Source organism: Spodoptera frugiperda, chromosome 5 (assembly GCF_023101765.2).
Source record: "Spodoptera frugiperda isolate SF20-4 chromosome 5, AGI-APGP_CSIRO_Sfru_2.0, whole genome shotgun sequence".
NCBI classification, from domain to species: Eukaryota; Metazoa; Arthropoda; class Insecta; order Lepidoptera; family Noctuidae; genus Spodoptera; species Spodoptera frugiperda.
In genome coordinates, this window is record NC_064216.1 from 11,915,591 (window position 1) to 11,930,653 (window position 15,063).

The 15,063-nt window shown below is 36.7% G+C and overlaps 1 protein-coding gene across 1 annotated transcript in view; it reads right to left on the reverse strand.

The window, feature by feature from the left end:
- Window positions 1-1,299: 1,299 nt before the first annotated feature.
- Window positions 1,300-15,063, reverse strand: part of LOC118271673 (ski oncogene) — a 57,688-nt gene continuing 43,924 nt past the window's right edge. Inside the window, exon 2 of the mRNA XM_035587806.2 lies at window positions 1,300-5,350. Within this exon, the coding sequence (XP_035443699.2) occupies window positions 4,829-5,350 (522 nt within the window). The 3' untranslated portion in view covers window positions 1,300-4,828. The remainder of the gene's footprint in view (window positions 5,351-15,063) is intronic.

Sequence of the window (15,063 nt, forward strand, 5' to 3'; positions counted from 1 at the left end):
CTACTCCACATCCCTGTAAATAATAATGTTTTAAAAGTCCTAGACATCTTGCCAGCTACACCGACATTAGGCATTAAATAAAAATAAAATAAAAACAGTGTAAATGGGCAAGACAATATTGATTGAAGAGATATATCGCTTGTAATGTTATTATTACGTACTTATGAGAGTAAATATCTCATTTTGTTGATACAATGTTATGTAAAATAACATAATAAGTCCTCTACTAACTAAGTAATAGGACGTTGCTTTATGTTTATGACGTAATCTCTAAAAAAAATGGCGCGAATCATTCGTTCACCTGGTTAACTGCCAAGGTTGTAACAATCATTACTGAGATAATCCAATGCAGAAAATTACAGCCTCATTAAAATGTTGGTATTTAACAAAATCAATATGCTTCCCTTGAATCTAATTTTTTGTTGAATTTATTGCCATTCCTAAGATCATACCACCGTGCACTTTACAACAAATATTGGCACAAAACAAAACAACACTCGATACTTTTTTTTTAATTAATAATATTATTAAATCTCAAGTCATTTATGATTGTCCATCAATAAATCTTTTCTTCATTTAGGAAAGGCAGTAAATTGTTATTAACTGACGTAAGTACAGGGAGATTACAAATACAGCAGTGGGTGAGCAAGCAATTGAACTCAGCACCATCTAGTGAAACAAATTGCTACGCGTTTAAAGCAATACATATTTATATAATTCTTGATACTTTAGTTTTTGCGACTTTTCACGTTAACGTATTTATAAACTGATGTATAACAATCATACATGAGATCACAGAGTACGTGAATACCCTGGCAAATCACCAATTACGCGAGAAACTTTGTCTCGCTCCTGTCGCGAGCCCACGCTGGCTGAGGAGAGACACAGTTTACGGCGTCAAGTATATTATAGTTTACAACAGCCTGGCATCCATACATAGCTTCGTACCGTACAATAAAACAAATATTTACAATATTTACTCTCACTGCCTTTATAGGAGACACTAAAAAAATAACTCTCTTTCGAAATGAAAAAGAATACAACCTACAGAGTTTGTCATTAGAAGTAGAATATAGTCACGATTAGTCCATTAGCACCATCCGTATATAAAATTTTGCAACAAGACAGTGAGAGCTCATTTGAAACTTTTCCATCGATACAATACAATACCTACGCTAATAATTAAAGCGTTATTTAAGGTTAAAAATGGCTTAGCCACGTTACATTTTTCCTCAAGATTTAATATCGCAAACCCAAAATAGATTTTCATTGAACTATTCTTTTTAAAATAAGAAGACATTTAAAAAAAGAAAAAAGATATTAGTAGAACCAAAATATTTGCCAATAAATACTAAAATATATACAATTAATTACTAAGTTAGCCAAGCCAAAACATTGTAGCACCAAAATTATCCAACAACAGTACTGACAGAAAAGTTTCACAATAATATATAAATATATATATAATTATACATATGAGGTACCTTATATAATATAATGACATGCAGTCCATTTCTAATGTACACTATTAAATGTTTAAAACAATAAGTTATTCTTATTACACTCGCTTACGGTACCTATATTGAATAATATATATTAATAAGTAAATGGTAATTTATTTTTTCAAAGTGTCTCTGACTAGAGATATAACCTATTCTAAAACTGAAATCTTATTCTATAACAACTAACTACGTAACATAGCACTCTTCGAAGGAAAAAATATCGTCAAAAGGAAAATCGTTTCGATTTCATTTCTACAATTTGAGCTTAGCCAAAGTCACTCCGTGAAATCATATTTCACAACTCATTCAATTTGATGGATTCTCTTCACCCCGGCGATGTTTAGCTAATGAATTGAAAAATGTATCTGTAACGAGATAAGAGATCACAAACTGCTTTGTAAATCTCACGATATATTTTATAATAATAAATTATGCTGCCAATTAATGTCGTGAAATATTTTATAACATAGTTTTCATGGAATAAAAGGGGATAGAATTTGACGTAACCATTTTCCCGCCACTGCGTCGGCCATTTTAATTTTTTTGACATTTCAAGACAAGATTACTCTTTCTAGACGCGATAATGACAAGAAAATAGTTACACCAACTTCCAACAATAATGTACAATCCTTTTTATCCATGATTCCTTTAGTTAGCTAATAATTTTAAAACACAAAAATGTAATTGGGGTTTATTTTACAAAGTTGCCTCAAATCTGGTATGAACATTTTGGCAATAGCAGTTTAAACTAAAAAAATAGGAATTTAAACACGAAAATACTGAACGGTGATGTACTTTGAGAATGTATGTAAACTGGTATCTTGTTGATGTTAGATATTTTATCAAAAAATATAGCAAAATGATGATTTTAAACAAAATTGTTGTATTAGTAATTTATATGCAAATCCAACGCTAATTATTATGTTAAGATTTAATGACCGCCTGATAATTCGTATGTTCGTACCAGATGAAAAATAAAATAACTCGAGGCGCCATGAGGTCATAGCTTATAATCACAAGTTCGAACATAAATCATCCGAAATAAGTGCCCGTTGACACAAGTTTAATACATAAATAATAAATTGCTCAGTCACAAAAAATATGCACTAAAACAAAATGCACTGTTACTGGCAAAGGCTAAAACGCGTGGCTCAAATTTATTACAAAAAGGTATATAAATTATATTTAAACGTAAAAGTCCGTCAGCCGCATTTCTGTAATCGACAATGCCTACTTATTTAACATTTCTTTCGAGTTCTTAAAAATATTTTAAAAACTCATCACTCGTTAAACTCTTGTTTACGACGTAAAATCACAAGTTTTCAATAAATTAAAATGCTACGAAAAAAGACTTATGTCTTAGAAGAAAACTAAAGATATATCAAAGCTTGTGATGACAATGTAAAAATTACAATAATTATTATTTTAGTATCGACCGAACCAATTAGGAATTTTATTGACGGTATGTTCTTCTACACGTGGACTGAAATACTATGGAGTCTGAGCAACCAAAATCCAAGTATGTGGATGTACGTCCAAAGAGTTTCCGAACACCACCAAAGACCACTTGTTGACAACCAATTTCTTTTTTTTTTCGTTTTGAAAAAATACAAAACCTAACACATTACAAGAATCAGGCAGTGATGATTCCACCGTAATTAATTAAAAATTATTGCTCGATAAAAAACAATTTGTAGAATAGAATAGAATCTAAATGAAAATCAGTGTCTTACATAGTTTTTCTTAATTTAGACCAATAAATTTTTATGTACAATGAGGTAGACTGCGGGATACACCCTTATTTAAAGATAATTTTGTTGGCCTGGACTCTACTAGAGTAGTTATAACTTACGAAATATTAACAACTGTCACCAGAGCTGTGAGACGCGCACGGATCACATAATTATTGAAGGAAATATTTTGTTCAGTGGCATAACGATAGGGTGGCTAAATCTGTGTAATTATGGGTGCAAGTAGAAGCCTAGTAAAGGCCGCAAAATCAGTAAAACCTTAACATTAAACAACACAATATGAAACTCTTCTTTAGATTATTGTTAATGCCTGTTACAAACTAGTCAGGGGAACCAATGGTTATCACTATGCCACTGCACTAAAATCATCAGTAAAAAAAACCTGAAGACATAGCATTAGATTGAATAATGTAAAATACAGATGGAAGACGTCCACGGTCGGCTGTAGAAGCCATAATATTAGCTTTACTCTCACAGCTCTGAGGTACAGGCGACAGAACAAAAGTTCCTGTAGAGCGGACACAACAAAATCTCCACGATTAACTATAAACATTACGAATGTGCCTCATTCCTTCTACGATCGGCTTGTGTCTGTAAACAAATATAAACTTATTTCCACGTGGTTTTCATACAACCTTTAACATATAAGAGGTATGATGCAAGTAATCGTTTCAAGTATTATTACTATTTGGTATGGCTGAGGTTTATACAGAGTTATTTATTCAAACGAAGGTGACGCAGAACAAAATGTAGGAGGCAGGTCGATATTACACCATCAAAAATGTTTAATGATTTACGTAATGGGTCTATTATATCGCGTGTAGAATGAGCTTTATAAGTAATAACGTGATTATCGAATGATTTATAGTGTAACACCGCCCACTGATCGTATCGACTTGTTACTATTCCGGAATATGAGGTTTATAATAAGTTTATGTACTGTACACGAGTAGAAGATAACTTAAAACGCTGATATTATTGCTTATTGTATGTACACAGATATTGCAAATAAATCTTAAAAATAACCCTGTATAAATTATGCTTATGGTTGTAGTTTTATAACTATTTTACTATATTATATTATATGTGAGTATTTTGTTAATAAGGTATTGGAAAAGCACAGAGTTGAGGTTATATGAAAAGGTAACAGACGTACCTCAGAATGGCACACGTTGAAGAGACTACAAGAAAAACTGTATATTGTACAAAAACTAATTTCATAAAACTGTACTTGATATGATTATGTACAACTATTTTTTATCTGCATCATGCTACTGTATAATCTGTGGTAAAAACGATTCTCTCATTGAATCTGCACGTCGTGGCAACACTGAAACAGGTGTCGCCACATAAAATTATTCAAAACAGTATAAATAGAAAGAGGTCTCGATCGACTCGGTTTCAAAGATCAACAATATCCAAGTAGAGAAAAATATTTACAGGGTGCCGCGTACGTGAGCGTACTTCGTGATCGGGTCAGCACCTCCGGGCTTTGTACTGTGTGTACTGAGACGCAATGTCACTGAGCGTTCATCGCGAGTCACTGAGAGCGAGCCGGGTGATGACGCGCGTAGGTCAACACGGCGGCGGCTCGGCCTCCTCCAGCTTGGGCGGCGGCGGCGCGGGCCGCTCGCCCGGCGGCCGCTCGCCCAGCGCCTGCTCGCGCCGCGCCAGCTCCGCCTCGCGCTGCTCCAGGCGCGCCGCGCGCCGCGCCAGCTCCGCCTCGCGCTCGTCCAGCTGCCGCGCGCGCTCCGCCAGCCGCGCCTCCGCGTCCAGCAGCCGCGCGGCCAGCTCCGAGTCGCTGTGCGGCGGCGGCGAGGTGGACGAGGTCACGTCGTCCACGGGCGGGGTGAGCGGCTTCAGCGCCACGTTGGGCTGGTAGTCGCGCTCGAAGGACGTGCAGTCCGCCACGCGCACCACGCGCTCGGGGTGCTGCAGCACGGGCTCGCGCTTGTCCCATGGTCGGAAGGCGGAGAGCGCGCGGTAGTGCAGCGCGTACGGGTCCAGCAGTAGCGCGTACGTCGTGTAGTCCTCGCTGCGCACCTTCTTCGGCGGAGACTCCGGCGGCTCCGGCTTACACACCACTGTCTCCACCACCTGGAATCGAAACAAACTCTCATAAATACAATGTTTCCAAATATTCTCCTACATTTCGTACTTATAATAGTAAAGCGTAACAATATCAATACGATGACGTCAGTTGCCTAACGTCAATAGTCGTGTAATCAATGCGGGAGCGTTGAATACGATGCTTTCCTGGACATATTTAATGTCGATTTCCTGGTTATAAAATATATTTACAGGTTGTATTTCCTCCCGATTATTTGTTATTCAAACTATTAGGTTTCAGGACAGGATAGTATCTATATACGAGAAGTAATCAGACTCCTAGGAACTCCTCGCATAATATCCGTAGCATTCAGGCTGCGCCGCGCTATAGCACAAATCACAAATAGAAAACGTGGCGGCGCACCGTGGAAGTATTCTTGTGTCTCCGGCAGTCGGCAGTACATAAATACATTAATGTCAAAGGGTCACATTACTGACGTCAATGGCTTATCTGCAAGCCAAGGAAGCGGCGAGGACTGCACTCATAACAAATGTTCTACATCCTACATCTGTCTAACCGGAGAAATAAACATGTAGTGTCTAATTCAAGCTTAGATTTAATGCTCCTAAGCTGGCGGCGTGTGTCGTAGCGAGGGAAAGCTATGTATGGATAGCCCTCGTTACTGAACCCTATTCTCCGTCGTTCTGCTGGGCTGGCTCATTTATATCGCAGCTTAAACAAAGGCACAGCTAGTTGGGTGTCGGTTCAGGAGCCAGCTTCGTGTACGGTACACAAAGGATTGAATGTTTGCTCAATATGTAGTGGGGTGCTTCAGAAGCCATGTAATCTCATGGGCCCTAGAGCAAAGCACGTCATCTCGTTCGAATGAGCACAGCTAACCACATCGCTATCAGCAAAACACATTCGTCTTACATAACGCAGGTGCGAGGGGAGGGGGCAGACGGCGCGCGTCATCACCGCCCTCGGCGCCCCCCCGTGGGGGTGAGGCGCGGATGTAGGTCGCGGCCAGGCCGCAGACGACCCCCAGACGCCAACCTCGCCCTGCCCTGACGCACCAAACACTCACACCCCACCGACTAATGCGTAAATGTTAGCCTGTTAAATATTTTGTCTCTGAAATAATTAGGAAAATAGCTAAACATCAATTTTCTACTTTCGTACGTTTTTTATCGGCTCGGCCGTCCACTAATGCTTCCTACGTTTCGTAATCAAAGCGATACGCCGCCAAACTATGCCTCTATTCAGTTGATAGTTCGTTATCGAATTCCTTGTACGAATAACAACACGAAAAATGTGGGAGAAATAACATGCCGATACGTTATCAACATACTCATCATTCAATCTACAGCTTTGTATTGTTTATTCGACGGGGCGATCGATTCTAGACCTTGTGGCGAGGAGATAAACAGCACGTTACTATCTAAAGGCTGCGTCAAAATGGCGTCGGGCGCGTTCAAAACACTGGCTCCAAAACAATGTACGTAATGAGAGAACGGCGGGGTTTCCGTCGAGACTCATCTGCGGAACGTGTGCTAAGATAACTGGTGTAAGTGGAGCTCCCTCGGCGCTCCGAGGTTGGCACGTCACTCAGCCGCAAGGGCCCGAGGTAGGTAGGTCAATGGGCTTTCTAGGCTCAGAGTAACTTGGCCGCGTGGGTGCGGTCCAACTAACATATTTCGGCCTACTTGCAATTTAGCAACTGTTTTTCTGTCGGCACGTGCCTACATACGGCCTACGCTGCGTGCTATTAATACGTTTTTCCCTAACAACCCCCGATGGCTCACGTTGTATTTTATCGTCACAATAACTACGTAACTTATAGTCAGTAAACGGCTGGCGATAGCTAAAAACTATGCGGACTCATGAAGTAGAAGGTCGCAATAACTTCGGCTTGTATTACGTGGAATAATGTATTGAAACCATGCCACAGCGATACTATAAATTCCTTGATAGCAAAACAAAAACATATTTTTGTGACAGGCATTTTTAATTCCCGTTTGGTTGGGCCAGCGGGAAATATGTTTGAAATGCAAACAGTTTTTATAAAAAGATATAAAAGGATAGCTGCTACAGGCAGTTCGCAGTAAACGGCCATCCCGAATTCCGCCGCCCAATAACTCATTTGCGTTTGCGTCCATTACCGAGTTACATAACGTTGTTTTATGTTTTGCTTGTGTTGATATAGGAGCTGATACGTAGTACATCGTACTTTTTTCTATGTAATTCAAATACTCATCATCCTCATGTTTAAAGTTTACGCCAGTGAAAATGGCCAATGAACTAATGAAATGGCCAGGGTTGTCAAGAAACAAATACATATTTCGTTACACAAAAACATTGTAACATGATTTTTTTTCAAGTACCAACCGAATTGTAATCCGTTACTTAAGCTCCTCTCGTTATTTTTAGTAATGATCCTTCAACGAGGATTAAAATTTCCCCTTACAAATTACATTTAAGAGAAAATCAATAGAGCAACCATCAGTGTACCTACAATAGGAATGTTTAAATAAAAGATTAACTGTTATTATTTTCCTTTACTAGGTACGTTGTTATTGCATTAAATATAGAAATATTGATCGGTCGGCACAAACAAGTACTGACTTGTGTACTTAGTTAATCGCTAGCACTAATCAGAATGTAAACAAGAGCGGTTATTGATTACCGTCGTGTGTGGCTATCTATGTTTAACATTAAAAACAAATTATTTTATGAACACACACATCTTTTACTCCCTAAAGAGGTACGAGTAGATAGACCTGTGCTAATGCAGGAGTTGACAATCCCAAACTGCGTAAAAATCCTTTAAAAATGTAATTTGTCCTATAGGAGAAATTTGAAATTGGATATCTTGAATGAAATAGGTTCATTTTCGCGACAAAATCGGTCAACAAGGCACATTCCTTTTTCTTAATTGCTGACAAATAAAAGTAAGAAAGAATACCAAAGTGTAAGTGTACAATGCACAAACACACTTGCACTCTATGTATTTCACAGTCAAATTCGATAGGACAGCGGTTTGTTACAACGACAGTAATGTCGGTGTTCACGCGGAAACGCAACGTGACTACAACGTGCCCCACTTGATAGCATCAAAATAGAAAACCCAAAAATGTGTAAAACGGTTTATGTAAAAGGAAATTTGCTTTGTGGTGTATGATTCGTGAGAAATATCACTTTGGACTTGTTTCACAATGTCTGGATAGCCGCTATGTATCAAATAGCTTTGAATTAAGAATGTAATTTGTATGCACTATCTGTCACATAAGTTTATCGGGCACTTATATGAAGGGTGAAACAGGCGCTTAGTCTATGATGGTCTATATATTTCAAAATAATACGTTTATCGATAGTCTGACATACTATCTTCTATTTTTAACCGACTTCAAAAAAAGGAGGAGGTTCTCAATTCGACCGTATATATGCTTTTTTATGTTTGTTTTATTTTCGTTGCGGGATCCAAGACAGTCAGTCATTCATGTCCCTGGGACGCGCCGACGGAGGACTTCAATGTTCCGGTTTTTTCATGATTGTATCTACTGTAGATCTTGGCTTACTCCTGTAAGCAGCGGTATGGGAGATTGTGACGGGCTTGTCCTATAAAAAACTGTTGCGTGTGCATTATCCCTCGTTTTTTCTTTAACTTTTTGAAAGTTTCTGACTCAGTTTTTTGGATCCCAAAAAATATTGAAATTAGACGTTACCCACAGACAAAAAGATCTAATAATTAATGACGAATTTGTATAACAATTAAAATTAGACTTATTATAGCTACGTAAATAATCAAATTACGCAGAAGATAATGAACTAAATAGTGTCGCTTTATCGCTAAAGTAAATTAATTATTTAGGTACCGTCCTCAAAATGGAGTCGAGATAATGTTTATTAATAAATTTAATATAATTAGATACATTTTACATAAATGAGTGAAGTATTACCAGGCTCTCGGTTATATGAAATTACGCCCGTTCGCTGTTACTAACGGCTCATCTTCTATGGTGGTGGTGTTAAATCAGGATTGTGTATTAATATATTTATTATTTAATAGTTTTATTTAGCTTAACCTATTTGTTTGTTTCCCTTTCTGACGTCCGATCGATCTGAAGTTTGGTACACACTCTTAATCTTAATGATTATGATTCAAACTCTTACTGACTAAAAACCACCCGTTCCTACTCCTGCTTTTCGAGCCGGAGCCCCGGTAAATCCGCCAGGTAGTCTGTAGCTCCGGATCAGGTATAAACTACTGGGCCCCATCTGTGAAAGCTGAGACCCTATAGTTGGATAGGACATGTATCTTATCTCCAATATTTCGTCTTCCTAGTCTAGATAGCATTTTGCAATGTTTCCATAAAGGTGTTCTGCCATTTTAACATGCGCAATTTCGCGTATTATCTACAGATAAAAACCACAAACAACCTCGCTAAGTTTTTTCGTCGTAAAATCAATAAATTGCGTTTGCGCGACCTCTTTTGCATTTTAAAGTCAAGAAGGTTAAACATTTAATGGCTTTGTATAAAGTAATGTCCAAAATTAATTGATCATGATGATTAGTTTGAATTGCCTGATATATTATTTCCTGTGCAGCTTAATAAAGCATGTAATCTTACACAGGCGTCGGCTTTGAAATCCCTATCGGCTAATTAATCAAAATAAAACATCAGTTAATAAGGTTATCATTCATGCATGGGCAATGGTAGGCTTTCCTTTAGAACAATCCATGGACCCTTAGTGGACCCTGTACGGCAGATTTCAACTAGTCAAAATCAATAAACAATATCGGAATGTCAAAACTGATAAGTATATCGTCAAATTAATAAATGAATGTAAGATTATTTTGGAATATTACATTGTATTGAAAAGTCTAAATAATTTATTTTTGACCTAGGCAACTACCCAACAAATTCAAAAGTAAAATGATTGAAATCAAAGTAAAATACATCAATACATAATTTTAGTAAGTGATTGTGTGGCAACCCTATGCTACAGTAGCCGTCAATGGACGGGCAGATTGTTTAGACAAGATGCGCAAGACATCGCCCGAGATGGCAGAGATCCATGAATCGACTCCGTAAATCTTTGAAAAATATTTACAACATAACTAATCTTCACGCCTGTTTTTCGTTGAAGTGGTAGGCAGAGGTTTACAAACAACACGATCACTCTTCGCTAATCACAGTTTCATTGCCACGGGAGGCAAACAATACCAGATTTCATGCTATTACTAAGAATGCATAAGAGAGGTACATGAGACCAAAATGTAATTTAAATTATAATTTATTTTTGACTGTTATTAAGATTATTATATAGTTAATTTAATTTTCATTACTTATAATTTTAAAAATGATTATGACCTCTAAATATTCCTTAATTTAACTTATTTTTATTTTTATTGCATGTGTCATTTAGCTATACCTACGTTTTTAAATGTCATGTAAAAGTGTGTTCTCTCCTAAACTTATATTGTTGTGCCCTACATTGTGTCCTAGTTTTACCACCTAAGTCTTACATGTGGCAAGCAATAAAAATTGAGTATTAAATGATATTTGATAAACCTGTTATTTAATATCGTCTGACGAAATATTTCTCGATCCAATAAAATACATTTTTAGTAGAGAAATAGGAGATGAAGGAGTCTTTGGTAGAATCGTCTATTAAAAATAGTCTACGATCATTTAACGTCAATTTTGTTATAAATGCCCGTAGCACTGTCTATAAAATAAATTATCATTTGCATATGTTGTGAAATAAAGACAAGATAAAATTATTTCTTACCAAAAACGTCACTTTCCCAGCGATACGAATAAATCATTTTGGAAATTGATTTAAAAAGTTGCGACCAGCTGGCACGCAATAAATTGACAATGTACGTATTGTCACAGGGCTGGCCAAAATTTTGACAATTTTTTTTCTTATATTTGAATATTTCTTTAATTGGTTCTAAATGCCATATGCCATTTTGTATTTTGTCTATTACATTGTTAAATAGGTTCTAATGAACCGTTAAACACACGTTTAATCTGTAATTTCCTTTTAAATGTTATCATGTAGGTACCTGATTCGAAACAGCATTATATTTCATCATATTAGACAAGACTTATGTCGAGTATTTGCTTGAATTTAGTTATTTATAGATTAAAAACTTATAAAAATAGCAACCTTTTTTTGAGGATTAAAATCCCAATGACTTCTCCCGCCTTGAACGAAGCGAGAGGGAGGGTCAAACTCTTACTGACTAAAATCCACCCCGTTCCTGCTCCTGTTAGCCGGAGCCCTGGTATCCGCAGCTCCGAGTCAACAATAGCAACCCTAGCGGTATAAGTTTTATGGTAATGTCGCATGATTAATCGTATTAACGTTTATCTAGACAATTTATCTCCTTAAAGTCTCATTCGACTATCTGCGACCTTCGACTGTCATTGGATTCTCGCAAATATCTTATTATAGAAATGTCTGACAAGATAACTTAGAGGCGCGTTTTAATGATCATGTTCAAAAAAAAGTATTTTAAAAATAAATAAATAATGGTTTTGGGTAGTTTTCTTTCCTCTGACCTTTTACCATAATGGTCGACAAAGGTGCAGTGCACAAAATTTTATATTTTTTTTGCTTTTAAAAACTAAATGTTAAAAACATTTTTATGCTTTACAACAAGAGACAAGCTTAATTTTTTGTCTGTTCTATGTCTTTAATAAAACCCAACATGTCGTCAAATAATGATGACACTGATATGATAAATGTGAACGTTTGTTTGGATGTTTGTCCGTCAATCACGCTGAAACTACAGAACGGATTTTAATGAAATTTGGTATACAGACAAGGTTGGACAGTTGACTTGGGTGATAGGATACTGTTTATCCCACGGTAACGCGGGGAAAACCACAGGCAGAAAGAAGCTAGTTCTATATATTAACCGTAATTACCTTGGTATCTAACATAATGTGCAAAACTGAAACTAATTACGTAACCCAGCCGCTAAATAAAGATCCTTTATCATAAAACCAAAAACTCTATAACACTGGCCTAATAGTTTAATTACTAAATACACAAATACCTAAAAAAAAACCAGCACATTAGAAGGTAAGTTGTAATATTTCAACGTGAACTATTTGCCAGGAGCGTCGTTATTCTTAGTTGTACGTAGTACGCAACAGCTGGGAAAATCGATCGCAGCCCGGGTAAGCTTGCCCGTGGAAAAAGGGCCAATTAAAACATCCCGTCTCTCATATTATTTTCTCCGCAGTAACCAGAGTCGATAGTTGAAGCCTGTATAAATCATCTAATAAAATACGCTAGTGTTTCTTTCTATTCTATTTGTTTTTGGTTCGATATATTATAGCTACTGCGCAAAAATGTATGAGTTGGAAGGTATAGGTATTACAATGTTTGACTGGATTTTTTTTATTCTAATCTAGATTTGACAATGGGGTAGATGACTAATTTTTATTTTAATGTCCGTCTTGTAGATGGTTTTAAAATATTAGACAAGTATTATTTATTTTCTTACGAAAATAAAATCTTTGGATGATACATACCTATAACATAAGTTTGATGCATAATTTTCATACCTCGTCATTATCGCTTTTATTTTCGCTATCGCACAACAATACATAATTATTGTACTTTGATCTCACTTTGAAATAATAATACTAAGAAATAATTTTGACTACACAGTCTGTAGTAAACAATATAGGTATTATCAGTAGATTTTATTTTCGATGGTAGTTGCCATAGGACCACCAGACTTGTCTATACAAAAAAACCATTAAGTGTTATCAATATTATCAACTCGGCAAATCGATATCAAAACAAGGCGACTAGATATAATTCGTGTACATTCTAGTAATTCCGTGCTGATTTAATTATAATATTCTTCTAATTACTATAAATCATTTCAATTTGCGAACTATTACGTAATTCGTCGCATAATTTACAAGCAGCCAGTACTCTATACACAGACCTGAGAGTGTTGCCATGACGACTCAGCAATTTTCTGGCTGAACATGTAAAAATATCTATTACGCAAGCCGCCGACGCATCGCACCCAGGGGTGGAGGGGCCAGACGCCACCTTGGAACACCCCTCGACCGACCAAGGTCAATCAGCAGTCTACGAAGCACTTGCTAACCAAATTCCAACTATATACCCCAGTCCCACGATTCACTTCTGAATGCTAGCTAAATACTAATTTCGCTCGTTCAATTTTGAATCGTCTCTGTTTAGAAGAAGGTTGAATTTGGTTCACGTGGTGACAGGGCGTGAATGTAGAGGTTGTAGTACTAGTGTAGTGTAGTCCGACGGGCAATCAATGAGTTTCAGCCTTGTTGTATGAATTATGTATAGGAACGGTCCGCTTACGTGACATTTTAGTTGAAAACAAGCTCTGCGCTGTACCGCGCCGCACTGTGTTGACGGAAACCGGGACACGGTCCTTTACTACCTACATCGAACCTAATTTTGAATACTTTTATTAGTCCAAAGGAAACCTAATACCTTTAAAAATCACTTGATAGTTATGTAGCTGGTTAGTAACAAAACAGAAATCAATTCATTTGTATACAGTTTTCCAAGAGCTAGAGCTAACTAAATTGCTGTTAATTAATTAAATGTCGTTACTATTCAGAACTTGTACTTCAGTAGTATTCTAAACCGATTATAATTCGCTACGGCGCCAATAAGCCAATTGGTATTACTTTGCACGAGTCACTTTGGCATAAAACGAGCATATTTTAATATTTTCAAATCTTTTTTTTATCAAGAAGATCGGATTTACTTCGAGGTTTCGAACTCATTATTGATCAAGGCTGATCAAGGTTAACGACGTAAAATAGAAAAAAAGTAGATTCAAAACATCGCGTTCCAATTTTAAATAATTACTCAGTGCATTACCGTCACGAATTGTGCGGCCGTAAAAAGTTAGAACGTAATGGCGATTGCATTTTACTGTGATTTTTTACCCGACTGCGCCAGAAGGAGGGTTATGTTTTTCGAGTGTATGTATGTATGTATGTATGTATGTATGTATGTATGTATGTATGTATGTATGTATGTATGTATGTATGTATAATTGTTTGGCACGCTCTACAGCCTAAACGGCTCGATGGATTTTGACTTGAGAGGTGTCGTTACATTCGTATTTACTGTGAGAGTGACACTGGGTATATCAAAATAATAAAAAAAACAAAATGGCGGATTTTTGGCGCCAAATTCGAATATTTCTCACTCTCTAGCCTAAACGACTTGATGGATTTTGACTTGAGAGGTGTCGTTAGATTCGTATTTACTGTGAGAGTGACACTGAATATATCAAAATAATAAAAAAACAAAATGGCGGATTTTTGGCGCCAAATTCGAATATTTCTCACTCTCTAGCCTAAACGACTTGATGGATTTTGACTTGAGAGGTGTCGTTAGATACGTATTTACTGTGAGAGTGACACTGAATATATCAAAATAATAAAAAAACAAAATGGCGGATTTTTGGCGCCAAATTCGAATATTTCTCACTCTCTAGCCTGTTTGGATTTCCGCTTGATAGGAGTCGTTTGATTCGTATTGACTGTGAGAGTGACACTAGATATATCAAAATACAAAAATAATAAAACTAAAAAAAATTAAATAAAAAAAGGTAATTTAAAAAACTAAAAAACCCGACTGCGTTTCTTTATAATATTAAAATGAAAAAACCCTAAAACAAGAAAGTCATCGTAAAATTTAAGCAGTCGGGACCCATTCTAGA